At 44.8% G+C, this 26,075-nt stretch overlaps 1 protein-coding gene across 25 annotated transcripts in view; it reads right to left on the reverse strand.

Moving 5' to 3' along the window:
- Nucleotides 1-25,779, reverse strand: part of LOC121458704 (band 4.1-like protein 3) — a 164,508-nt gene extending 138,729 nt beyond the window's left edge. For 13 of the 25 annotated variants that reach the window (XM_041667999.1, XM_041667989.1, XM_041668000.1 and 10 more), the window contains exon 1: nucleotides 25,681-25,779. In XM_041667999.1, coding sequence (XP_041523933.1) covers nucleotides 25,681-25,735 — 55 coding nt within the window. In that variant the 5' untranslated portion in view covers nucleotides 25,736-25,779. Of the gene's footprint in view, nucleotides 1-2,290; nucleotides 2,485-25,680 lie in introns of those variants that run through there. The other 12 variants (XM_041668010.1, XM_041668009.1, XM_041668012.1 and 9 more) reach the window with 5 other exon arrangements.
- Between the last annotated feature and the right edge of the window lie 296 nt (nucleotides 25,780-26,075).

The raw sequence follows: 26,075 nt of genomic DNA on the forward strand, positions 1-26,075 counted from the left end.
ATTAAAGATGAACGGGGTATTCTACATAAGAAACTTCTCATCTTTATAGTTGGATTCTCACCAAAAGAAAACATTTCCCAGGCTACTCCCGGAGTCCATTTTTCACTGGCACGGAAGGCATAGCTTCTCATTTATCAATTGTAGAACTTCCAAAGAACGAAGCATGAAAACACCGCCATGCTCCTCCCTCCGTACTCTTCCCACACAGCAGAAAGCCACAGCAGCGACATCCTCTCCCAGGACACAGGTGGCCGCCCCTCTTCTACCTCAGTGCATCCTTACCGGGCCTTGCCTTTGGATTGTTTTTAACAGCATCATGTATGTATATAAAACCATGCCTGATCCAGTCAAAAAAAAAAAATAAGCCCCCATCTTGTATTTCTGCACAAATCAAAGTTGGCCTTGGTCCAAACACCCAACAAAAAGTGACAGATTCACCTTCTAACCTACACCATGCTCATGCATAAGAAAATGCTTAAAAATTACATGTACATATACCATCAGGACACTGACCTTTGACCTTCAGCTCCACTATCCCTGGCCTACAGGGGCTTACAAGCTACAGTGGCTACTCTTCCGGTTTCTGATAAACTGCTCAGAACACATGCTCGGTTTTGCAAGAACTTGCTGCATACAAGACCGCTTCATGCAGTAGCTTGTGCTTCTAACTACCTAGCTTTTCTAAACCATCCGAAAAAGAAAATCTTAATGTAAATAATTCAGTACTCAACATTCAGTTTATTGTGGCCAGTGTTTCGGAAATTAGCAAATGAAAGGCATGCTTCTTCGATTGAGAATTCCTTTCCTGTCACAATAACTTTGTTACTGCAATTAAAGTTTTAAAAGTTGATGCTTCAGTGAGCGTGCGGTTAGAAGACAGCAGGAAGCCACCATTGCTGAGTCAAGATAGGGAGCATCAAGTCATCTCCTTGTCCTCAAGTTTGATGCCCACTCTGCTGTAAGGGCGCTGCATTCATGGCTTCCGGGTATAGGTGCGGTTTCAACAGTTTTGCTTCGCAGGGGCTTTCAAAGGCAGTGTAAGATGCAAAAAGAAATTTCTTTCTAGCACCAGATTTAACTCCTTTACTTGGATAGTTATGCTACCAAGAGTAATCCCAGAACGTCGGACCGCCCCACAGACCCCCCCCCCTCCTAAATGGGCCCCCCGAAAACCACAGCCAAGGACATCTGCAAAAGCAATTCCACAAAAGTAATGTAAAAAAGCTGAAACATCAACTTAACCACGTAATGGAAGCATTGCGTTATTAGGAGGGCTGCCTGGCCCTTTCAGGACAGCCCGGGCTCCATGCTTAATCAATACCACATGTTCCCTTTATCATTCCATTTGTTCTGCAGAACTCTTCTCAACTTGAACCCTGGTCTGCACAGACAGGAGGGTAAATTTCCCCCATACCTTACCCCCAGCTAGAAAACTTCAGATCAGTAAGTCTAAAGAGAGAAAAGGGCAAGAATCCTCCCCACCGCAAGGACCACATTTAAAATCTGCGAGGTAACCACACCCACCGCATTGCAGAAGCTGTGAACTTGGCGCCGGGTGCAGGGGGAAGGGGGAAGGGGGAAGAAGTACGGTGCGATTAGAGGGGAACCCGAGAAAGCAAACCCCCCTCCCCCGCGCCCCGGTGCAGGAACCAGCCGAAGGCGCACAGCCTAGCAAGGACCCCACTCTAGCGGACCCCAGCTTCCCCACCCCCCACCCCTCTCCTCGGCCCGCAGCCCAGAGGGCGCCAGGTGAGCCGCGCCCGCCCGGGTGCTCGGGTCTGCAGGCCGGGGCGCGTTCCCGCCCGGCGCAGGGAGCCGTCCCCAGGGGCGCGCGGCCCGCAGGTGCCCAGGCCCGGAGCCACCTGGCTGGCCGGCTGCCGGCCTGGGGACGCTGCCCACTCGGGGAAGGAGGCAAGTTACGTAAAAGCGGCCGGCCCCGCTGCAGAGCCGGGATGCTCCGAGCCCCGCCGCGCCCGCAGCCCGCACGAACGCAGCGGCAGCCGCAGCCTCGGGGCACACGGCCCCTCCCGTGCACGGCCCCCGGCCTGGCGCCGCAGTGTCGCCCCGAGCCCTGCACGCTCAGAACATGGCGCCCCGACCCTGAAATCCCGCTCTGATGGCCGGAGAGGGGCGCGGGCCCGGTCGCCCCTGGGGGACAGGGCTTGGAGAGAGGTCCCCAGGCCGGAGGCCGAGAGCGGAGGGTACAGCGCACTGGGCTCCCCGAGCCCCTCGCGCCTCGGAAACGAGCCCCCCATCGGAGCCCCTCGGCCACCAAGAGCAGAAAAGTTACCTGTGGGCTGCGGGGAGGCCGGGCGCGCCGCGGCGTGGGGACCCGGCTGGCACTGGCGTCCTGCTCGGTGGTGCGCAGGAGACTCCGCGCGGGAGGAAGCCGCAGCTCTGGGCTCCCCCGCCCCCCTTTGCAGGAGACACGGAGGCTCCGCGGAGCTGCGGCGGGGCCCACGCCCAGACACCGAGCGAGGAGGGCCAACCTCGTCCCGACTTCCCTCCCGCGCGCGGGGGAGGGGGGGCCACCGCAGTTCTCCAGGACACCTAGGTTGAGCAGTCCTCCAGATCCTGCCTCTGGGAACAGCTGCCAATAGCAGTAGCCTTTGGATTTACACTTGGATTATTGCTGGGCCTCTGGGTCCCCTCCGCACCCTCCGCAGATACTCGCGGCGAGAGCGGAGGGAGGGTTTGGGGTTTTGATTTTTTTTTCTTTTCTTTTCTTTTCTTTTTGACCTTCCGGTGAGTTCTCTATTGGCTTAGGGACTGCAGTATTTGTCTTTTTTTTTCCCCCCCCGCTTGAAATTGGAAGTGTCTTGCAGATTCGGTACTCAAGAAATTTAAGTTCAGAGACAAGACCCGAGTTAATTAGGATGATAGTAGGTTTTGTGCCTGTCAGCAGCTCCCTCCTTCCTGGCAATTATAAAGCTTAGGCTGAAATGGAGAGAGGCAGGGACGCACATCCCGACTTCCAGGTGAAAGAAATTACTCCGTTCTCTGGTCATCTCACACTCTGGGCTCAAGCCACATGGGCGTATTTCTTTAGGACTTTTAAGGCCTTTCTCAAATCGCCTAGTCACTGGCCTGAAGCTAAGACTCACTAAGGGGGGAAAAGAGACTCACAAAGTATTGAATTTTTCTAATGGATGGAATGAACAAAATGCAAAATAAATGTCTGCGTGCTCTCTCAGCAGGCCTGAGGAGGTGGGGGACTTGGCCTGGGTGTCTAGAATACTGGCAATAGGAAAGCGAGGTGACATCAACGGTCTTGGCTGGAGAGGAGGGAACTTGGTTACCTCATGTGGGAGAGAAGGTTAGAAGATGCTGCTCCGTCACCCCATCTGCTGTGGGGCTTAAAGGGCTGTGTTTTGTAGAAGATGTGCAGCTCTGGGAATTCAACATTTGAGTAGGATCTTCTGACTTAAGTCATGCTTGGGAAGAAAAAGCCTACGGCACTGCATAGACTGTAGAGTAGATGGGCGGATTCCAGGCTGCAGAGAGGAGGAGCCGCCAACCTATGGCCCTGATCCAAAAGCCAGAGGGAATAAGAAGTCCCTTACAAATAACATGCAAAAAGTTCAAGTACTGACTATGGACGCCACCTGTATTAGTGCTGAGACATGTATACATGTCATCCGTGCACGTCCGTGGCTAGGGTGCACAGTTCCATGAACGAAAGCGCGGATCGTTTGTGTATGTATGTGTGCAGCGGAAGGCCCCTTTGAACAAATCGTATTATTTACAACAAACACAAGCTTAGCGTCATCATTTGAGACACAGATGGCTCCGGGCTTTCGTTCATGTCGTTGCAGTGCCTTTGTGATTTTTCTTTTTTTAAAAAAACAAGAATACAAACTGTTCTCTCCATGACTCATGAATCCAAATCCTGATGGACGATAGGAGAAATAGGGTAGATAGAATACTACGTCTTCTACTTGAAAGGCTAGGAATATCCAGGTAGTCATCCCAATAATCCACGAGTCCCAGGATTGGTGTAAGAGCTAGGGAGGCAGCTCATTTGATAGCTTGTCGGACACCCAGGGAGCCCCAGGATGGGTCCCCAGCAAGGCTTGAACTGGGTGTGGCGATGATGCTGGTTGTCTCAGCACTAAAGCTGGGGTTGGAGCGGGAGGATCAGAAGCTCAAAGTCTTCCTTGGCTGCACCCCAAATTTTAGGCTGGTTTGGCCTACGTGAGACACTATCTCACCCCTCCTAACCCCCACACACAAAGAACTGGAGTAAAATCCAAGTCCTCGCCTAGTGCAATAGTGGACCTGGGAAGCAACTGTTTTAAGTTCCTTTGGGCACAACCAAGACCATCGGCTGTTTCTTTTGCTTATCTATCACAGACATGGAAAAAAGAAATAAAGAAATCCAGCCAGCCCACAAGCGGACATTGCTCCCTCAGTAATTGTCCCTGTGTGTTAAGTGTTGCTTAACTGAACACTTTTGACCCTGCTTTCTTTCTATCTTGCAGGGGCCCCCGGTAGTCATCTCTGTCTCCCCACAGAGCCGCACAGGGGACATTCCAAGTCAGAACTTAGTTTCTGCTAAATGAGTGAGTAGATGTTGAATAATGGACTATGTTTCCTCTTTACATGGAGGATTCTGTCTCCTTCTGTAGAAAACAACAGGCTAATTTTGAAATTCCTTATGCTTCCTTAATTCTAGGACTCTATAAAATCCAAAGACGCCGGACTGAGGTGTCTTGCCTTGTAAGCACGAGGACCTGAGTTTGGTCACGCAGAACCCCATAAAAGAGCCTGTTGTGGTGCCACATGCTTGTCATACCAGCACTTCGAAGGTGGAGAAAGGTGGGTCCCTTGGGATGCTAGACAGAAAGCCTAGAATAATGGTGAGTCCCAGGTCATGAAAGATCTTATCTCAAAAGTCAAGGTAGATGCCAGCACCTAAGGAAGAATACCTGAAGCTGACCTCTGGCCTCCACAAGCACATGTATATACACTCAAGTCCATGTGCGCGCGCGCGCGCGCGCACACACACACACACACACACACACACCCCATATCTCAATACCTCCTGGGTAAAAGTAATATATAAAATGTCCACCTAACTCTCCTTGGGAAATAAACTCTTCTGTATAGAAAGGAGGGGTACACAATAAGATCGAGTAAAGTGACGACAGCAATCACAACTGGATTTGCTTGCTTGCTTGAGTTTGGCTTCTCCATGCATCCCTTTCACTGCTACAAATAAAGCGACTTAGCCCACAGAGAAGTCCTTACTTTGCTAATGCAAAACTCATGATGCTTTTCTAACAAGCTACAGAAAAGTGGTTTGTGTCTATTTCTGAGATATATATATATAACATAAGTACAAGGTAAAAGCCTTTTGCATTCCCCCCAAGTTTGTGGCCATCTTACACGAACATTCAAGTTTGTATAGATGGCATTACACGGAACATTATGCAAATGCAAAAATCTACAAAATGTGGAGAAGTATTCCAACTTTCTAGCTTGGGCCTCGGGATACCCGTTCTGCTCTCCTCCTACACATTCAAGATTACTCTATGGCACTAATGCTATTTCTACGCTTCCTATAATGGCTGCACTGCACATCACATGTGTCTCTGAAGGCCAGCAGCCATGCAGAATTCTATCCATGATGTGACGTTAGTGATGCAGTTTATCTCGGGCACAAGGTGAAGAGGCACAAACCCCACGAAGCTCCTCCGCATGCAAGCAGCAGCAGCAGCAGGCTGATATGTTGCTCTTCACAGTCCTGCCCCCTGGACAAGAGTGATGGCTTCTCTTGATGACCAAGGCAGGGCAAGCCGAATGTTCAGGATGCCTTGACGGCAGGATTTGTCAGCTTCATGAACAAGATACCAGAAGAAATAATGTTTGAAATCTGCCTAGTGGCCCTATCTGAAGATGTTCCGAACTTGAAGACTGAAGGAATCCTGAACTTGGACCAACCCCTGGACATGCTGCTCCATTAGGCATGCACACCATTTGTTCTCATTTGCTCAGTCTAAGCTGCAGGTTCAGGAACATGCTAACAGCCTGCGCAGTCACCAGCTGAGGCCTGCTTTGTGCTCAGAGGAATGCCAGGCACCCAAATTGCATATCCAATTCTTGAAATGAGAGCACGCCTTTAGCCACAGCATGACCGAAGAATGTAAATAAGAAATACAGGGGTGAATGCATAATTCAAAAGCAACAAGCATCTCCTTCTGAAATAAGAATTCATTTGGAGAGTTCCTGGGTTCTCAGACGAGGGTTAAGCTTATAGCTCATTAAGGCTTCCAGCTGCTGTCTCTTCATCCTGGGTGTGTATCCAGCATTCTAGGGGCTGAGTAGAGGCACGGCACAGATGTACGAGATGATTTAAACACCACCACAAACAACGAATACAAAACAAAGTGTACAGAGAATGTGAGCATCTGCAAAGGAGTGGATTTTGACATGTTCGCCCGTCATTAAGGGGGATCATTCCTGTTCAGCTGAATTCCTTCTCGGTCTCCTGTTGCTCCACACTCTGACAAAAGTCAGGCTGCTACACATTGGGCTTCACTGTTTTAAAGCCTACCCTTTCAAAACTTGATTTCTAGTGAGCTTTAGAACCGGGTTTCAGTACTTTTAAATCAAACCATTTCTAACAATCCAACTGTAAGAGTTACTCTGACACTCAGTTCTTTGTAGAGCTGAAACACCCAATAATTTTATCCTTCTCATCAATAAAAGTAGGAACCCATTATGAATGTCTTCTATGTGAGAGTTTTGTATATAATATAAAAATGGAATTGTAAAATAGAAATAGTGGGAGTTGGGAATGCCAGCTTCCAAGTAAAATAAATATACACAAAAATGTTTTATTCAAAATATAAAAATGGAATTGTAAAATATAGTGGGAGTTGGGAATGTCAATTTCCAAATAAAATAAATATACACAAAAATGTTTTATTCTCGGGAATTCTCTATGCAGGGTTAAAATATTAAGAATGGAAGTGGCTAATATATAATATTACTACATTCAGCTCCCGAACAGATGACTTCCACTTAGCTATTCTGAGATGTTTACTGTTTTTATCACTTTCTACCCTCCCCCCAATGACACAATAAATACCAGCAATCCTCTCCATCTCTCCTAAGGTTCTCAGTGATCCTAATCGCCAATTGCCAATTATGTTTCCTTCCAGTGGCTTTCTAGAATCAGCTGAGCAGCGAGAGGCATTCCGAAGCTGGCTTGCTGATTTGCCAGCTATCTCCAGGTTTACATTGCCCTCTTTAGGCAAGCCTGTGATGGTGACTCAAAGAAGACAGGGTAGCCTTTGTTTTTAAATCGATCCTTTCCCTTTCTCCCTGACCCGGTCTTGTCTAGTATGGGCCCACCCTGAAAGTGTGATTTCATCATAGTTCACGGTTTCTTAGAACCCTCTAAGAATCAATGAAAATGTGTAGAATGTCTGTGTCGCTTGAAATCAATCCATGCAATAGGTCAAAGGCATTTGAGGCAGCCATAGCTATCGCCTCAGCCCTGATCAAGATGTGTACTAGGAATGTGTCTGCATTGTCAAGGCTGACCTGTTTGTACATGGTACAGATCGGAAAGAAGACTGAAGTTTCCCAAGCTAGAGTGCGTGCAAACTGTCTCAGAAACAAACATATTTACATCATTTATGTCAGAATCACCTCAAGGGCTCATTAATAATGAATATGTTCTGGTGGAGGCCAGACTAAGAAAATCAGAAGACATGGAGTAACAATTTCCCAAGTGTGATTGACTATAACTCATTTAATCTCGATAGCCACTGATCTAGGTGACCAGTTGATGTCCATGGTCCATGGGTGACATGTTTCACAGAAACATAAGAGAGTACAAAGTGGAAGAAGAGTTTTGCATGCACGGGCGCACATGCGTGCGTGCATATACACACACCCTGACTGGAACAGATTCATTAAGACCCAGAGGTGAGCTAGTCCCACAGCATACACCACACCAGTCAGTTCACGTTTTGCAGAAGACATATTGCTTGGATCTTGTCCTTGGACGCATCAGCCTGCAACAGCAGTTCATTAGCCGTAAGTACAGTGATAAATAACAGGGAGAGATTGCTCTGTTCCCAGCTCCAGCAATGATTGCATTACAAGGCCATTTATCGAAGATTGCAGGGACGCTACATCCCTGACCTTAATTGCCAAGCACACAGGAAGGCATCTTTACAATATTGCCAAGGGGTGCCACACTAACATAAGAAATAGAGGGCTCATGTCTGGCAGTTTGGGCGAAGTCTGACATCTGATTGATTTAAGCCCCAAAGATAGATTTGCCCAAATTAATGCATTTTGGGTTAATAAAGCCAAAGAGGCATTTCTCACACTAACTAGTGACCAAATTAGGTAAACTGGTCAGATGTCACAACTTTCTCTCTACGGAAGTAAGTGTAGCACGCAGAATTTTCACGAGACATTGTTAATGTCTTTACATCAATATGCTGTTAAGTTTTCTGTATGAATCTTGTAGTTTTACAACAATTTAAAGCACTATTTTGGTTTTATGGAAGGACCCATAAGCGTTAGGAAATGAGGTCCAATTTTACATCTTTATGTATGAAGACAACATGGCAGGCATCTGGCATCAGTAATGCTTCCCTTGTTCAGGTCGTATCAAGAATTGGGATTCGGCTCAGTAAATGAGGATCACCATTGTGGTGTAACCACGCTGTCTTGAGAGCATGCCATCCTGTGGCTATGCCATTCAAGGGGACCCCAGACAAGACTTGTTAATGCTCCAAAAGACTCTGTCTACAGGGTATTTGGGTAAGATTGTACATACAGTGCTATCCAATTCAAATATGAAATTGTTCTTCATAAGTCTGTCATGCAGGTATGGGGGTTTGCCTTTGAAGGGTCTATTGAGGCCCTGGCCATTTCTTTCTTTCTTTTTTTTTTTTAAATATTTTTTATTTATTATGTACACAATATTCTGTCTGCATGCATGCCTGAAGGCCAGAAGAGGGCACCAGACCTCATTACAGATGGTTGTGAGCCACCATGTGGTTGCTGGGAATTGAACTCAGGACCTTTGGAAGAGCAGGCAATGCTCTTAACCACTAAGCCATCTCTCCACCCCCGCCCCCTGCTATTTCTTTTCTCTTGTTGCCTTCTGACCACTATGAATGAGTAACTTGCTCTACTACCCCTCCCTCTCCACAACACACACACACACACACACAGAGAGAGAGAGAGAGAGAGAGAGAGAGAGAGAGAGAGAGAGAGAGATTCATTTTCTCCTCACAGATCTGAAACAGCAAAGCTAGCTGACCCCAAAGCAGAAACCTGGGGCCCAAACAGACTTATCATCCTTTGTTGACTTCAGGTGTTCTGTAAGAGTGAAGAGAGGCTCACTAACACACAGGTATTTAGCACATTTGTTGACTGACTGAATAAATGAATAGATGAAGGAAGAGGACACAGGTTTATAAAATATGGGCTCTATGCTGATAGGAATGGAAAATACACAATTGAGGAGGTGTGGTGCCCAGGATTAAGAGGAGACACGAGAAGATTCGAAAGTAAGAAATTAAATACATTGGCAACAATCACTGTGTCCAGAGCTATAAGGAATATATAGGAAGCATCCATTTAGCTGTGAGAGTTACATATGATACACACTGGAACCTTCCTGTAGATAGAACTATGGTGAAATTGAATTTCCACATTAGACATAGTACGAGATTAATAATAATAAAATTCAAGTATAAAAACATACTGTAATAAAAGTGGGAATGTGGTCTGTTCACCTCTCTCTCTCTCTCTCTCTCTCAAGATAACTTATCGCCCACTGTTCATCCTTTAGATATTAACCAGGGGGAAACTTAAACCTTAAAAGTGAAGCTGAGGATTAAAGTGGACTACTCTGCATTCCTTCCATCCAGTCACCCCCATAAGTACGCCATCCTTATTCCAAAGCCAACTCGGCTGAATGCCAGCAGGGTCCTTGGCTGTGCCCTGAGGGATGAGCAGGTCTGACCTAATGAATGTGTAGCCACCCTGAGCAGATGCCACCGAGCCATTCTGTAATGTCAGACACATTTGACAAGCACTTATCTCCTCAGGACGAAAGACAGTATGACAGGAGCTGAGAGGACCCTCTTTGCTCGTGTGCACAAACCGCGGAGATGGCCACTGCAGTGGAAAATATCAGACCATCTGAGGCAGAATGTCCAGGCTAATATTAGTTTTCGTATCAATGGTTTCCCTGGTGATACCTCTAAAGATTTAGCCGTGATCAAGCAGTTCACACTTTTAGAAGAAGATGCTGAAGTAAAGGAAATCGCTACCCACCCTTTGTCCTCACAGATTGCTCATCCCATGGGACTCCCACAAGACAGCTCACTTCTTCCCATTGTTCCTGGCATGTCCCCAAAAGATCCACAGTAGATCCTGTCACTTCAGGCTCGAAGGTTCTGCTCTCTTCCTGTGTGCTTCTGCGAGTTCTTCCAAACACTGCCAGGTCACTCCTGCAACTGTGTCCTGATCCCCACCCAGTCTTTTCTTCTAAAAGGATACTCAAGTTTAAGGACTTCTCACTGTCTTAACACCTTCTAGGGGAGCATACACGTCGAGTGACCTTCTACTATTTACAACCTCCATGCTTCAAACACAGTGGAAGATGGTAGCATGGTCCCTTAATCCCCACTGATAGATGACTAACTCTGTAAGGCCTTGCTCATACTAGTGTTTTCTAGTATGATCAACACAGTACATTGACGATAAAAGAGAAAGTCCTCAAGCTGGGCGCTTGAAAGGCTGAGAGCTACCAAGTAAAGTTACTGATCCTAGGCCTTGCGTGTTTGAAACTTGGGGTTGCGCTGGCTAGCTTGTCACCTTGACATGCAGTAGAGTTGTTTGGAAAGAGGAACTCTCAGCTAAGAAAAAAAAAAAGCCTCCATTAGGTCTGGCTGTAGGCAAGCCTGCAGGACACTCTTTTGAATTAGTGATTGATGTGGGAGGGCCCAGCCCATTGTGGGTGGAGCCACTTCTGGGCTGGTGGTCCTGGGTTCAATAAGAAAGCAGGCTGAGCAATACAATAAGCAGCACCCCTCCATGGCATCTGCACCAGCTCCTGCCTCTGGGTTCCTGCTCTGCTTGATTTCTTGCCCTGATTCCTTTCAGTAGCAGACTGTACCTGGAATTATAAGATTAAACAAACCTTTTCCTCCTCAAGTTAATCTTGGTCGTGGTGTTTTATCACAGTGATAGTAACTCCAACTAAGACAAGTGTCTTCCTATAACTTTATTCTCCTCAACCCTCTTAGCATACCCAGTACCAAGTCCTTCATATCTTACACAGAGTACCCCGGGTCTATCCATACCCCGGCCTAACCAGCACCATTCTACCCTCTGGTGTCCCACGCAGTTTCCCCTCATATGAGTGCGTTCTCTGGTTATAAGGGTGATGCTCTCACCCAGGCCTAGGGCCTCCACATCCATCCTTCCTGGGGCAAGGACAGCATCTTCCAATGCTCAGTGCTTCCTTCCTTCACCGTAGTTAGCAGAACTACCTCTCCATCTCACTTTCTCAATGTCATGAAAGTCATATCTCCTCCGTGGAGTAGTGTCGGTCCCTCTGCTTTCCTAAGGCTACTATTGCATGTGTGCATTTGGAGACTATTTGATGGATCACTGTGTCCATTCATAACCCCAAGATCCCCTTAGGAATTTGGACCACTTCTGTTCATGTCCCCAGCCTGCACACTTCCTGTTGTGTGAGATGCTCAGTGGATGCTGTTGATAAACACCGATGGGTCTCCATCACTGCAACCAGCACAGTACCTACAGTGAGACTTTGGACTGCAGAGTTGCTGGCCAGGGGCTCTCCACATCTGCTGGATACACAGGGGAAAGAAATCCCACAGACAGAAGTCAATGGGGCCCTGTAAATTTTGCTCACAAAAGTAAGGCCTATGTCAGATGCTTAAAGACCCAAATATTTGCCCTTACAATTTGCAAGTGTGGACAGGGCACCTGCTCTAAGGACAGGACAGGACAGAACCGCCGATGGTGCACTGTCTTCAGACACCCAAACCTTACCACTCTTTCTAGCTGTGTAGCTGGATTGGGGCAGTGTTGAAATACTGCTTCTAAGGGGCGGAATAACAACTATTCACCTGGGCCTCTGAAGTCTGTCCGGTCCACGCTCCACATTTGCTCCCTGAGTACCAGTGATTCACTATGAGTGGAAAGCCCAAGGCTGAAAACCAAGAGATTTTGGTATGATAGTCCTTGGTGGACCGAAGAAGCCTGACCCAGAGAAGTTTCTCTGTCTGGCTATGGACCTTGGGACATTCTGAGCAGGAAGCTCAGGCATAGGAGTCCACGGGTATTATCTTGCTCTTCTCCTTGCCCCTGTGCTGACCTTAGCTGGCCTGCATGTCCTGGGGTTCCTTTGTCTGCATTCTTGTTACCCACCTCGTTGGTCTAGACCTGCTTCAAGACCCTAGAGAGGGTTAAATAACAATTTGCATGGCTGGCATAAGGCGGTAAATGCCACACAATGCTGTGCCCTGCAGCTCGCATCAATCAGCCCCGGCCACTTCCCTCCGAGTCACAACAGTAGGTCTCCCTTTTGAGCTTTACCTCCATGGACACGGATTGCAGGACATCGAGCAGGAAGCTCCTCCGCAGCCTGTCTTTGAGAATGTGAAGGAGGTGGGCTCTCAGCCTCCCTGAGGGATGGCCAACTGAGAACTGGGCTCCACCAGGGAAAAATGCTGAGAAGATACAGCCAGGGCTCAGGGCAGCTTGTCTGCTGAGACTGCTGACTTGGTTGTTTTTATTTTGCTCCGGCCAAAGAGGCAAAATGCAGGGCAATGCATCTGCTCAGGGGCACAGGGACTGACAGGGAGCCAGCTTGCGAAAACAGCCGGCCAAGAGTGCCTGCCTGACCCTTTCCTCTAGTCTAGAGGCCATGTTCTCCAGCCTTGTGGCCAGGGTTTGCTTCACTCCTTCCAAAGTACTGGGTGCACTGCAATAAAAACTACCAAAAAGAATGCTTAAAGTATTTATTCATTTGCAAATTTTTCTCAAGACTACGCACTGCAAATATAGCAAATATACAAATATACAATCCATATTGAAGATGGATTCTTTTAAATATATATATGTGTATATATAGAAACATATACATATATATGTATATATATTTTTTTATTTTATTTTATTTTTTTGAAGGCACCAACATGGTTTGGTACCACAATGAAGAAACAGAATGTCAGGCACGTTCAAAGCTCTTTGGCATCCATCAGAAGAAAAACCTGAAGCAACAACAACTAACAAAGCAAACTAGCAAACATAAAAACAAAACAAACACATCAGGGCTTTAACTAGAAGCAAACAACTAAATTCTTAGAATAGTTTAATGAGCTGCTTCTAGAGGAAACTCAAAAGTTAGTTTCAGAAAAGATTTGAGCAACAGGACCATCTCCCCCTCAAAATAAGCACTGTTCTTCATTAAGCTCTTAGTAGGTGACAGGTTAAAGCACATAGTAGGTGTCAGATGCTCTCTGAGCTCTTCCCCTCCTTTCTATCATGTAAAAAAAAGCCAGATAATCCCCAATCTTCACTCTTACCTCACAAAGAAGTCAACTAAATAGCCTGTGGTGGCCACTAAGTAAATGCGTTGCTTCCCACTGTGAGGGACTAGCCCCTCTGAAAGCCTGAGAGCAAAGAAGCCTCCCTTCCCTGAGGTTGCTTCTGCTAGCTGTTTGGTCAGAGTAATAAGGGAAAGTGACTAATGTCACCAGGCCTGGGCTTTCCACCCCTACATTCACCAACCATGATGAAACACACTCAGAAAAACAGAAGCCGCCGTCCTGAAAGTGTCTAGACTTTTCCTTGCCAACATTCCCACACTACACAACACAGCAACTGTTTACATAGGAATTACATAAATCGACATTATAAGTAGTCTGGAGATGGCTGAAAATACATGGGGGATGTGTGTTGGTTGTGTGAAAATTCTGTGCCATTCTACATATGAAGCTTTAGTCCATGTCATTGTGATAGCCGTGGAGTGGCCTCAGAACCGTCCTCCATGGATACCAAGGAAAACAAGTGTACTTAAATATTGTCTTTCCTTTCCAGGGAGACAGCATCCCTTTGAATAAAGACAGCTTGCTTTGTTTTGTTTCTTAAAAACCTTTTATCGTTCATGAACTGGGCTTCACGAGTCAGTGCAAAACCCCACTGTGGAAGATCTGCAGGGTTCTGTGAGTCTGTGAGAAGAGAGCTTTGGAAATGGGCAGAAATTCATAACGTTTGAAGGAACAGAAATGAGGCCCTTCCAAACAGGAGGCAGAATAACAATTTGTGGGAGGAGCGGTGAGAAGGCCTTGGTATTCAGGCATCGCCGTGATTTGTGGAGAGATCGAGCCCATCATGTTTATAAATGTGATAAGTGTATTTGATTTTTCAGTTCCGTAGTAGTTACCCAACACTAGGCTTTACATGTGGTGGCATTTCGTTTGTATTTTTTTTTTTTTTTTTTTTTTTTTTTTTTGGTTTTTTGAGACAGGGTTTCTCTGTGGTTTTGGAGCCTGTCCTGGAACTAGCTCTTGTAGACCAGGCTGGTCTCGAACTCACAGAGATCCGCCTGCCTCTGCCTCCCGAGTGCTGGGATTAAAGGCGTGCGCCACCACCGCCCGGCGACTCGTTTGTATTTTAATAACTAAAGCTTGCCTGAAGTTCAGAGAGTGAAACAGCCGCACTGATCAGCTTTACAGACCAGGCAGTGGTAGCACACACCTTTAATCCCAGTAGCCACACTAGTTTGCCATAGAAACTAGGGGGCAGTGGTGCACTCCTTTAGCCTTTAATCCCAGTCCTGGAGAGGAATTTAAGACTGGAGGAGACAGCTCTCAGTCACAGTCTCATTTTGAGATTCCTGGAGGCAGGATTGTCATTCCAGACTGGGGTAGAGGTAAGAACCAGTGACTGCCTGTTTTGCTTGTCTGACCTTCAAGTTGAATGCCAATTTCTGTCTCTGGGATTTTATTAATCATGCTACAGTCTGGATATTAAAGTCTGAGATTAATAGCAAGATTAATAGTTAATAATAGTGAGATTAAGCCTCACTGGGTAGTGAGGCCTAAGTTTATATTTGGCTGAAGGAGTTGCTGGCTGTGAAGATCACTGAAGCCTAAAACCTCAGTGTCTTCATTGTACAGTGAGGATGACCAAACGTTCTCTTTATGAGATTGCCTGGGACTCAAGTTCCTGGAGATTATCCAGCTGTGCCTAACAGACAGGGGTAAATACACTGTGGTGTTTGAATGAGAATGGCTCCCATAGGCCCATATATTTGAATGCTAGGTCCCTAGCACATGAAACTGTTTGGCAAGGGCTAGGAGGTGTGGCCTTGTTGGAGGAGGTGTGTCACTGGGGTCCCACTTTCTGCCTCCAACCAAAAGATTAGGATGTATGCGCTCAGTTACTGCTCCAGCACCATGCCTGCCTGTCTGCTGCATGTTTCTTGCCATAATAATCATGGACTCACCCTCTGAAACTGTAAGCAAACCCCCAATTAATTGCTTCCTTGTACAAATTGCCTTGGTTATAGCATCTATTCACAGAAATAGAAAAGCAATGAAGGCACAACTATAAGTTAGCTATTACTATTAAAATCTATCTAGGTACATTAACTTTTGTCTGCAGCCATTGTCTGCAGGAGGTCACAACAGGGCATTTGCATTTCACAAGGGAACTAGCCTTTGACATTGGTAGGGTAATTTAGTTTAATTGGATTACATTAAGTATGAGGGTTCTTTATTTGTTTGTTTAAGATTAAGAGTGTTGTCTTTACCTATACCACTGTGTCTGATATTAATGAAAAGACGCTAGGTCCATTTCTGCAAACCCTGGGAAAGCAATCATCTGGAGTATGTTCTTCAGAACCTGAACACACACCTTCACTGTCCCGTGGAAGACTTTGTCATCTTTAGAATGCACGGCCACAGTTTTATAACATACTACAAAATTTTCAGGCCAGGAAAATAGAGGAAATATTTTCTTGTATCATTAACCTTGATCTTATTGGAAGTCCCACCTACAAATGGGTAGAGAAAGAAATTTTCCTCTTCAAGAACATTCATGTTAATGCAAAGAAAGACGCATGGACTCTCAAATGTCTTGTGTAAGAGCTATTTGAGAGAACTTGTGTTGGGGTTCTAAAGACACAGTTACCTCAACACCCACTAGACAGAACAGTGAGGGCAGAACTCCCAACTACAGAAAGAAGGGGATTTGGTATGATTGACATCACACGTCTGTCCGCATTTCAAGTATGTCATGGATTTAAAAGACTTTTATCCCATTATCTGGGGTGCCAATCACTAAAACAGCCTTTTAAGGGAAAATGTCTTCTGAGTTACAGATGACCACACCGTGAACAAACTTGTGGACGTGAAAGTTTGTAAAGCCACAACCATTTGGTGTGAGGAAACCTCCTTTCGGTTGACATCAATCACACAGAATTTTCTTTCTGCTTCCCGAAAGACACCTACAAAGATTTGACAAACATTTTTGAAGGTTTAATTGCTGTCTCAGATTCTTTGTACAGGATCCAAATGAAATATTTTTTCAGGTTTTGTCATGTTTCATTTGTTCTCACTTTTTTTTTTCTTTTTTGAGATTGGGCAATGCTGTGTAGCTCTTGCTAACCTGGTACCCAGTTATGTGGCTTCAAATTCACAGGACTTCTCCTGCCTAAGCATCCTTCAGCTGCTAACATTACAGACATACATACCTAACCAAGGAACATACTCTCTATATCTTACATAAGCAATAATAAGACCACAAAAAGTTCATCTATCTATCTATCTATCTATCTATCTATCTATCTATCTACCAATCATCTATTTATCTGTCTATTTATCATTTATCCATCCATCTATCTATCATCTATCTATCTATCTATCTATCTATCATCTATCCATCCATCCATCTATTATCTATCTATCTATCTATCTATCTACCATCTATCCATTCATCTATCATCTATCTATCTATCTATCTATCTATCTATCTATCTATCTATCTATCTATCTATCATCTATCCATCCATCCATCTATTATCTATCTACCTACCATCTATCCATTCATCTATCTATCATCTATCTATCTATCTATCTGTCTATCTACCTATCATCTATCTATTCGTCTATGCACCTATCCACCCATCTGTCATTCCTCTACCTCTCTATTTACCTATCTGGCATATATATATATATATATATATATATATATATATATATTATGCTCTCAACTATCATATGTAGTTTTGTGATTTATGTGCTCTACAGAAATAGCACGTTCCTTAGCATAATATTATGTGAGTTTTCTTTTCATCCTATTTTGATGTCTAGCTCAAATATGCATGCCATGCAGATAAGGAAATCCATGAATCTCCATTGAGCTTGTCCAAAATGAACTTTTCTAATGAAATCTCAATTTCCATGAGTTCTGCTTGACTTCTTTTGCTAGACTGGAATTTTCTGTAATGTTGCATGACAAAAATGCTGAGAGCAATTTAAGGTGTTTCTATAGAAAGATGATCTAAAAAGAGAAATAGCAGAAGAGGCGATTAAAGTGAAACCTAATATTAGATGGGTTCCCTTGATTGACGGCACAGTAAGAGCCTGAAGCGTGATGGGCACAGAACAGCCATCATCAACTCCTCTACACGGAACTGCTCTCGACTCCCTTGCTCAGGAGGGAAGAACGTGGGTCTCACTTTCAAGTTCATTTCTAAGAAGAATCTCCCTCCTAAGACACAGATTTATCCCAAGACACAGATGCTGCCTAAACAATTTTGACAGCACTAGCAACTTGATAGCCATTTTAACTCTACAAACTTGATTCGCTTTCATGGAAGAGACACCTGACTATTGAGTTCAGTCAAAGCCTCGGGTGAAGAGCAAGGTTCATCTAAGTACGAACATTATGCTTACCAACCCTAAAAGTTGTGAAGGACTCAGCAGGCACCGGCTATACCCTTCTGTACCGTTCCCAAAACCTGCATTTGTTCAGGTACGTTGATCAGGAAGGAAGAACACCTGTGCCCTTATTGAAAGTAAATTAAATGGCAGGCATTGAGACTTGATTGGAATATGCTGTGTTCCACACTTTACAAGGTAACTGCCAAGACTTTATGTTGGGGGTGGAACAGGGAGGGCAACAACGGGTTTAGTATTTTCCATGGCCACTTGAGACAAATTCTTCCCCAGAGATTCAAGGTGATAAAAGGGAAATAATAGATCACATGAGCTATCTTATAAGGACACTTTTGAAGCAGGGCTTTGCTGTATATACATCTTGGGGTGACTTCAAACTTGTAACAATTAAGCTCTTGCCTCAGCCTCTCAAAGTTCAGCATTACAGCCATTCATAATTGTGCTTGACTTCCTGATAAGAAATATTAATGTCTAGGTGTGAAATGGAGTTACAATTAAAGTGTTAAACTTGTTGAGCATCATTAAGTGCTGTGGGAGTGTCATATATCAATCTGTTGATTTCATTGGTTAAGTAATAAACAAACTGCTTGGGCTCATAGCTTAGAACATAGGTGGGTGGAGTAAACAGAACAGAATGCTGGGAGAAAGAGGAAGTGAGCTCAGACTCGACAGCTCTCCTCTCGGGAGCAGATGCCTCAGAAGAGGCGCCATGCTCCGCTCTTCTGGGCAGACGCGATTCAGCTCCAACCCAGGATGGACGTAGGCTAGAATCTTCCCAGTAAGCGCACCTTGGGGTGCAACACAGATGATTAGAAATGGGCTAAATTAATATGTGAGAATTAGCCTAGAAGAGGCTAGATAGAAATGGGCCAAGCAGTGTTTAAATGAATACAGTTTGTGTGTTGTTATTTTGGGGCATAAGCTAGCCAGGCGGCCAGGGTGCTGGGGACGCAGCCCCGCCGCTCTTATCACTACAATTAAGGGCCAAAAGTAAGAAAGCATTAAAAAACCATTTTAAAAAGGACAAAAAGAGGGGCTTATAGAAAGAACTCTAGAGTTAACCTGAAAGGTACCTAATGGCAGACCATCTGAACAAAACTGTGATTTGAAGATAGCACAGCATCAAAACTCGGACAACAAAGGAATACCCATGAGTTGATACTGCTATCAGTAAGTGATTGAATAAATAAGAGAAGGAGAAGGAGCATGTTTTGTTATAGAAGATCTCACTTAAAATCTGTAGGAGGCTTGGGGGAGCTAGGAGCATCGTCAGAAGAGCACACTAGCACTGGCTACAAGGATCACCGATGGATGCTGAAGTTGGTGCTCATTCATCAGCTTAAGTTGTTTTGTTTCACTGTCTCCTCTGTTCAGATGTTGCTTAACTGTAAGGGGAAGCTTGTTGACGATATAGTTGACACAGTCATCATTCAACACCTTACCCCATGAGTGATCAAAGGCTTCACGCCCTCAATCATCAGATGCAAGGATGCCACGTGTCCTGGATGAGATGCTTGGGGTGAGAGACATCACCTCTGTAGACTCTTTCCAAATGCATACGACCTCGATCGATCACTCAACAACACAGGACAAATCCAAACCCGAAGACATGCTATGAAATGACTTAGTGAGTTAGGACTGCAAGCTTGCCAAGGTCATAGAGGACAAGGAGAGACTGAGATCTGTCACTGAAATTGCATGTTGTGTGACTATTTAAAGATAAAATATCTAGGTGTGAAGTTTTAAATGTATAAGGAAGATATAGTTTCATCAAATGGTTCTAAGTGGTCCATAAGAACAAAAGGAAAGACTAGAGGGAGGCAACCCCGCCATCACCGCCCAGATTCTTCCCTTCTTAACTGCACTGTGACTTCTACCAGTGTCGTAGGATGGTTTAGAAAAGGGACAAAAAGGTAGGAGGAAAAAGCGAAGGCTTTGTTGATGTATCAGAAAATGTTTTGGAACACAAAATGTAAAGCCTGGCTCCGGCTTCCCCAGAGGGACGCCCACATTTGCCAGGGGCCCCCACGGGGCACAGGCAAGTCCTGATTAGAGGGAAAACATCCGTGAGTGGTACTGTTTCTCAACAGGAGGAGAGACTAGCAGAGTTGGAGTTGCGGAGGACTTCCCAAGGCATCTCCTGTGCTGTGTGTACTCAAACATTCAAGGCCCTCCAAGGAAAGCAGCGTTTTAAATATTCTGATCTTAGACTTCATAGCTTTGGACCCCCGGTTTTCCAAATTAAGAAGTTGTTATATGTAAATTGTGCTGGCCATTTGCACCATCATCTTTTAAAAAGCCTTGGCATGATGCTGACATGCTTCAGGACTCTGGTAAGAAACTGAGGTGGAAGCCAGGTAAGGTAGCTCACATCTATCTGTCATTTGGAAGGCTGAGACAGGAAAGCTAGGAGTTTGGGGCACCTAAGACTACATGACAAAACCCAATCTCCAACAAAATAAAACACACATGAAATAAACGACAACAACAACCAAAGAAACTCAGATTGAATACCTAGGAAAGAAAACTCGGATTATATAGCCATAAAACACCTGCAGACCTCGATTGGAGATGTGGTTCAGTGGGTAGGGTACTCGCCTCGTATGCAGGAAGCCCTGGGTTCAATGCCCAGAGCTGTGTAACCTGGTACAGCCATTCACACCTGTAATCCAAGCATGCAGAGGTGGAACCGGGAAGATAAAAACTCAGCTACGTGGTGTAACTAGGGCCAGGCTGGGATAGATGGGACTGTCAAACAAAACTAAACAGAGCGCTGTACAGTTGAAGAACCACGTGAAGCTTCATTTGTCAATACTTAGAGGATTGTTTTGTATCCTCGGGCAGATGTGCTGAGTCCAGGGTTACAAAATACATCTTGAATCTAGTCTGTAGATATGGCTGTGCGGTATTCCTTTCAACAGGGCATTCGGAAAGAATCTGCACATCTGGAATGCATACGGGTTCTTCTGCTATGGAGGCGATCTACAGAAATGAATGAAGTCAGTGACAGCAGCTGGATCTAGTGAACAGTGCTTCCAGTCGGGAGTTTGCAGTTGAAGGAGGTGTGGACTAGTGAGCTTGTTTTTGGTATCAGTACATACCGAATAGAGTTAATCAAATGCTAGGTACCAATCATTTACCTTTTAATTCGGAATTACTCTCACTGCTGTGTGCATGACAAAAACAGCAATTATGAGCCTGCAGGGTTCACGAACACTTAGACGAAAGAGCCGCTGGGGCGGAAGGTATAAAGTGTCCTCCCTAATTGGAGCTGTCCCTTGCGAACAAGTAGCCATGTGAACAGGTACTTGAGGGACAAGAGGGAAGAGAGGGATATGTACAGTCGTGGCTTCCATGGTGACAAAGGGCTTGACAGCAGATCGTAACACCTTACAGACTCATGCAGAGGCAGGAATTTCTCTTCTGCAGAGGTGAAAACATCTCTCCATGTTTCTTAACAGCAGGTGGATTCTGTGGTTAGTATTCAGTGTCTCTAAGTGGGGGGTGTATACGTGACCTCTCTCATTTCAATTCAGAATAGATTTCTCAGACAATGCTTAAGTTACAAATCCGACTAAATTATATTTACATAGAAAACCTACTTATTGTGCTCTTTAAGTTAATTGCTAGGTTAGCATATAAAATAATTCCATTATGTTTCTTTCATTCCTAGATGATATGGACTCTCTGGGGTTGGGGTAAGGAAGAGAGCCCAGAAGTGGGCAGAAGGCATAGGGGAGGGCAAGTGGGAAGAGAAGAAAATATACCTATGGTGGCGTGAAAGTCACCTCTACAAACTCTTGGGCATTGCCATCTATCTAACAGAGCTTGAAACTGGTGCTATTTTCAACGTTAACCATAAATAACGCAAGCTTTCCAAAGTATACAACTGTGAATCTTGAAATGGAATATAATTTTAGTTTATCGGCTATGATTGTTCTTTTTTTTTAAAGCATCTTACAAGATATCCCAGTTTGGCCTCCAATTCACTATGTAGCTCAGACCAGCCTAAAACATCTAGTTCTCCTGCCTCAGTCTCCTGAATACTGGGATTATGCACATAGCACTGCTTCTGTCTGGTTATAATTGTGTGTGTGTGTGTGCACCTGCTCACGCTTGCGCATGTGCACGAGTACATGCTCACAGACTTGTGTTTAGGTATGCAAGTGGTTGTGAAATCCACCACATACGTAGTGTACAGGTTAGAGAATGACTTGTAGACTCAGTTACCTCTGCCTGCCATGGAGCTTCTTGGAGATGGATCTTGGGTTTCAGCCTCAGTGACAGCTGTCTTTGCCCACTGAGCCATAGGTATGATGCTTCTTGTATGTATGCGGGGAAAATGCTTGAATCCGCAGGTATGATGCTTGTATGTATGCGGGAAAAATGCTTGAAGCCACGGGTATGATGCTTCTTGTTTGTGTGCGGGGACAAAGTTTGAAACTTTCAGAAGTTCTGGAGGCGGGAGTAGCTTTCTACATTTGTAAAAGGCAGTAGACAGTCGCGCTTTGATTCTTAAAGACATTCTGTGCCCACTCTCGCCTCTTCTGTTAGGGATTACTTCCTAATTGTGTCTGCCTGGTTCCTTTCCTCACCATCTCCATACCTTTAAATCCAATAGCAATATGTTTTAAAGAGTGTACTGAGCAAGAGCATATTGGCTTTGACCTCAGCTGGCTTTTCCCCTAACTAAGAGGATGAGCTCCAACATGGGCTTTATAACAGTTCTGGGTTGCTCGGTGCTATTTCTCATTTCCTAGAATTTTGGCATTTGGACTAAGATAATCATCATTTTTTTTTTCCGAGATAGTAAATGTATTTCTTTACAGTGCTTCAAGAGATTTATGAATTGTATAGGCTTATGATGAATACATTAGGCACATGAAGAAAGATGCTTTTAAATTCTTCAAACCCAGCCTGCCCGTTCTTATGTTTGGAACTTCTGTTACACAGGTTTATTTCTCTGCTGTTGCCTGGCAACAAGATGTGGTCAGCGATGTCAGAGGTGAAGGAGCAAACCAATGTCATGGAAAGAAACTCTATCAGCATTTCCCATCAAACTTTGTAATCTTTGAAATAAAATTGGTCTCATTGTATTAAATGCCTGTTTTTTTTTCTTATCCAATGCCAAGTTCTCAGAGACATTTTTTTCCTCTCTGAATATGAGCCCATTACACATGGGGAATTATAATTATGTGCATTGCTTTGTAACGGGCTCCTCTATTGCGCCAGACGACTTTGAAGGTTAAAGGGAACAGCCTGTGGCATTACGAAGCCTTGGCCATAAGGGAAGTGGTTGTGGACATTTTTGAAAATATTCTAAGCATTAGAATACACTCATTGGCTCTAACTTTCTCACTAGGGAGCATCAGCAACCATCACACTAATTTCTATTTTGATGAGTACATGTCTGTTTCTTAGAAAAGGTAATGTAAACCTATTTAGAGCCTTCCTTGTCTCTGTTTCAGAATGAAAAAAGGAGTGATCACGATTTAAATATCATCCCAAGTTCACATTTTTTAAGCTCTTCTGTAACAAACTCCTAAGGATTCTTTGCTCAGAGTAGTAGACGACATTTTGGTATGATGCATTGTAAGGGTTATTTTCCAGTCTGGATAACACACCAGACTTTAGTGACAATTCATTCTAAAGAATGTTCATAAGCCCTGGCCAAATGTTTACCTTTTCCAAATCCACTTCAGTAAAAATCACAACCCCTTGAGTTAGAATCTCATTCCTTATTGGTTTGAAAGAGAACTCTGATAGTTAGTCCTCCATCTCTAGGTAAAGCAACAAACTACCAGCCACTTTAAGGATGTGTCCCTAAATTTTATCAGTGAAAAATAACCATGCCCTCCCCCCCCCGCAAACACTCTGGAAATACTCACCCTCAAGTTCCAGCTAAGTTAAAGACCATATATAGAATAATTCTTACCAATGACAAATAATTCCTATTCATGGGAAAGTGTGTTCATGGATAGGAATCACCCAAAGGGATCTGTCTCTTCTTCTCAAATTTCTCCAATTTCTCTTCTACAGATCAGTGGCCCTGGCATCACCGGCCCTTTCTGAACTGCTAGTCAGTCAGACTCCTGAAGAAACAAGCTGACACCATGATACCAGCTCTCTACTGACGTTGTAAGCTCCTGCATTCAAGGGCGTGGGACTTCTCTAGTAGACAGACCTGCCTTGAAGGTTAGAGTTAACGTGTGACATCATGATGTCATGTCATATGTGAAAAGACGTACGTAGTTCTCTAAGAAGGAACAAAAGTGGTTGGGAGCTACATCAGGGAAGGACAGGCAAACCTTGTTCGGTGACAGCCAGGGATGTTTGTGGCTACAAGGTCACCTCCAAGGGAAAGCGAGAAAATGCAAGCCTAGAACTTCTTGTATTAAATCCCAAAGTGACATTTCCGATCCTGACACATACAATTTGAACGACGCGACCCGCGGGAATGTCATGCCTTCCATATGTATGATGTGCAAAACCGCTTTTATCACCTAAGTCTGGAGTTACAGCCCTGGGAAGAAAGGGTCATCTCCCTTCCCTTAACTTCCAGTTTGAAAAGATTTTAAATGATTCCACAAAAAAGAATATCTGGAGTCACTTAAAAGGTATCAGAAATCCTTCCTAGTTAGACATGCAAAGGAAAACATACTACAAGTGTAGGAATACTTAAAATATATATAGCTTTGTTTCTGAAAGTCATAGGCAGAGGGTGGGGGTAGCACCCAAGTAGTTGGCAGGAAGGGGGTTGGGTTCCTATGCATCCCACTGTCCTATGGCTCTCGGGATGAAGCGTGTAAAGCAGATGGGAAATGTCACTTCTGAGACATGACGGACCCTTGTGAAACAGATGGAAATTTTAAAGGTTTCGCCCAGAGAAGTTCCTGAGTTGCCTGAGTTTCTGCTGCTCCTCTTTAAAACTGTTCACCAGTCACTTCTGATTCCAGTCACTGTTGACACCCACTATCCAGAGGACCACACAGAGATCAAGACACCCCCTAAGAGACCCAGGCACAAGGCTCTCTCCTGATACAGCTGTGTCCTGTCCTTGGATGCTTAGGGAACACGCATCCATGCATCAAGGAAATCAGGTTGCTAGTTGTTTCTGCACATGCATACAAAGTAAACTTAAGTTCCACTGCGCTAGTCTTGTGTTTAATTCTTGGCAGAGAATAAAATGAGTCGCAACTTGTGAGCCTCAAAGGCGAAGCCCAAGGAGACAACACTCTTTTCTTTGGAGACCGTTCAAACTTCTCTCCTAAGGACTTCCTAAACTGTAAGTTGCCGTCACAACTAAAAGCTGTTCCCAGATTGTTCAAACATGCTCAAAAATAGAGCAGAGAATTTCTAGCCAAATGGGTCGGACTACTGTGCACGAAAGTGAACAAAACAAAACAAACAAACAAAAAAAAATAAAGTGACCTGACATTGTGGCTAAGTTTAATGTCCTTTCGCCCCCAAATTTCCCTACTAAATACTGACAAGCACAAGGACAGTTATCAGAGCAAAGTCAAAAGCAAACAAACGTTTTATGACTAAGATGTGTTAAGGGTAATTTCTGTATTTGCCTTGTAGAAGTTGTGCGTTCATTCGCTTAATTGTTTATCACATTCAGATTCTAATGACAACTCCTAGCTGCCGTCACTTTGCATGGGTCTGCATTTGTCTTATAGCAAGAGGAAAGGCTTACCTCCGAGTCCTAGGAGGGACTTTGAGCAGAGATAGAGGCAGATGAGGGAAGGCATGCTGCACTGCAGCAATGTCAATGTTACCGTGGCATCCACACAGGGCTCCCACTCTTCCGAGGCTCTTCTCAGGGAAGCACAGGACGCTCCGGGAGATAACAGCAAGGTTTTTACTATGCCTCCCAAATTCTTCCCTTAAATGCGACTCTCAAAAATCAAGCCAGGAGCTGGAAACAGTAACTGTACAGCATTTGGGGATGTCCTTGGGATTCTGCTTCTAGTATTTCCCTGGGTTCCCAGTGCCGGTGCTGCATGACGGTGCAGTGCTCTCCAAAACGCTGTGGAAGGAGATTCTAGGAGGGAGTCGCAGAAAACCCGAAGTGTCTAGGTTTCCCTGGAA

This window comes from Microtus oregoni, unplaced genomic scaffold (assembly GCF_018167655.1).
Source record: "Microtus oregoni isolate MIOR12 unplaced genomic scaffold, Mior012 000018F_ref0000195, whole genome shotgun sequence".
NCBI lineage: Eukaryota > Metazoa > Chordata > Mammalia > Rodentia > Cricetidae > Microtus > Microtus oregoni.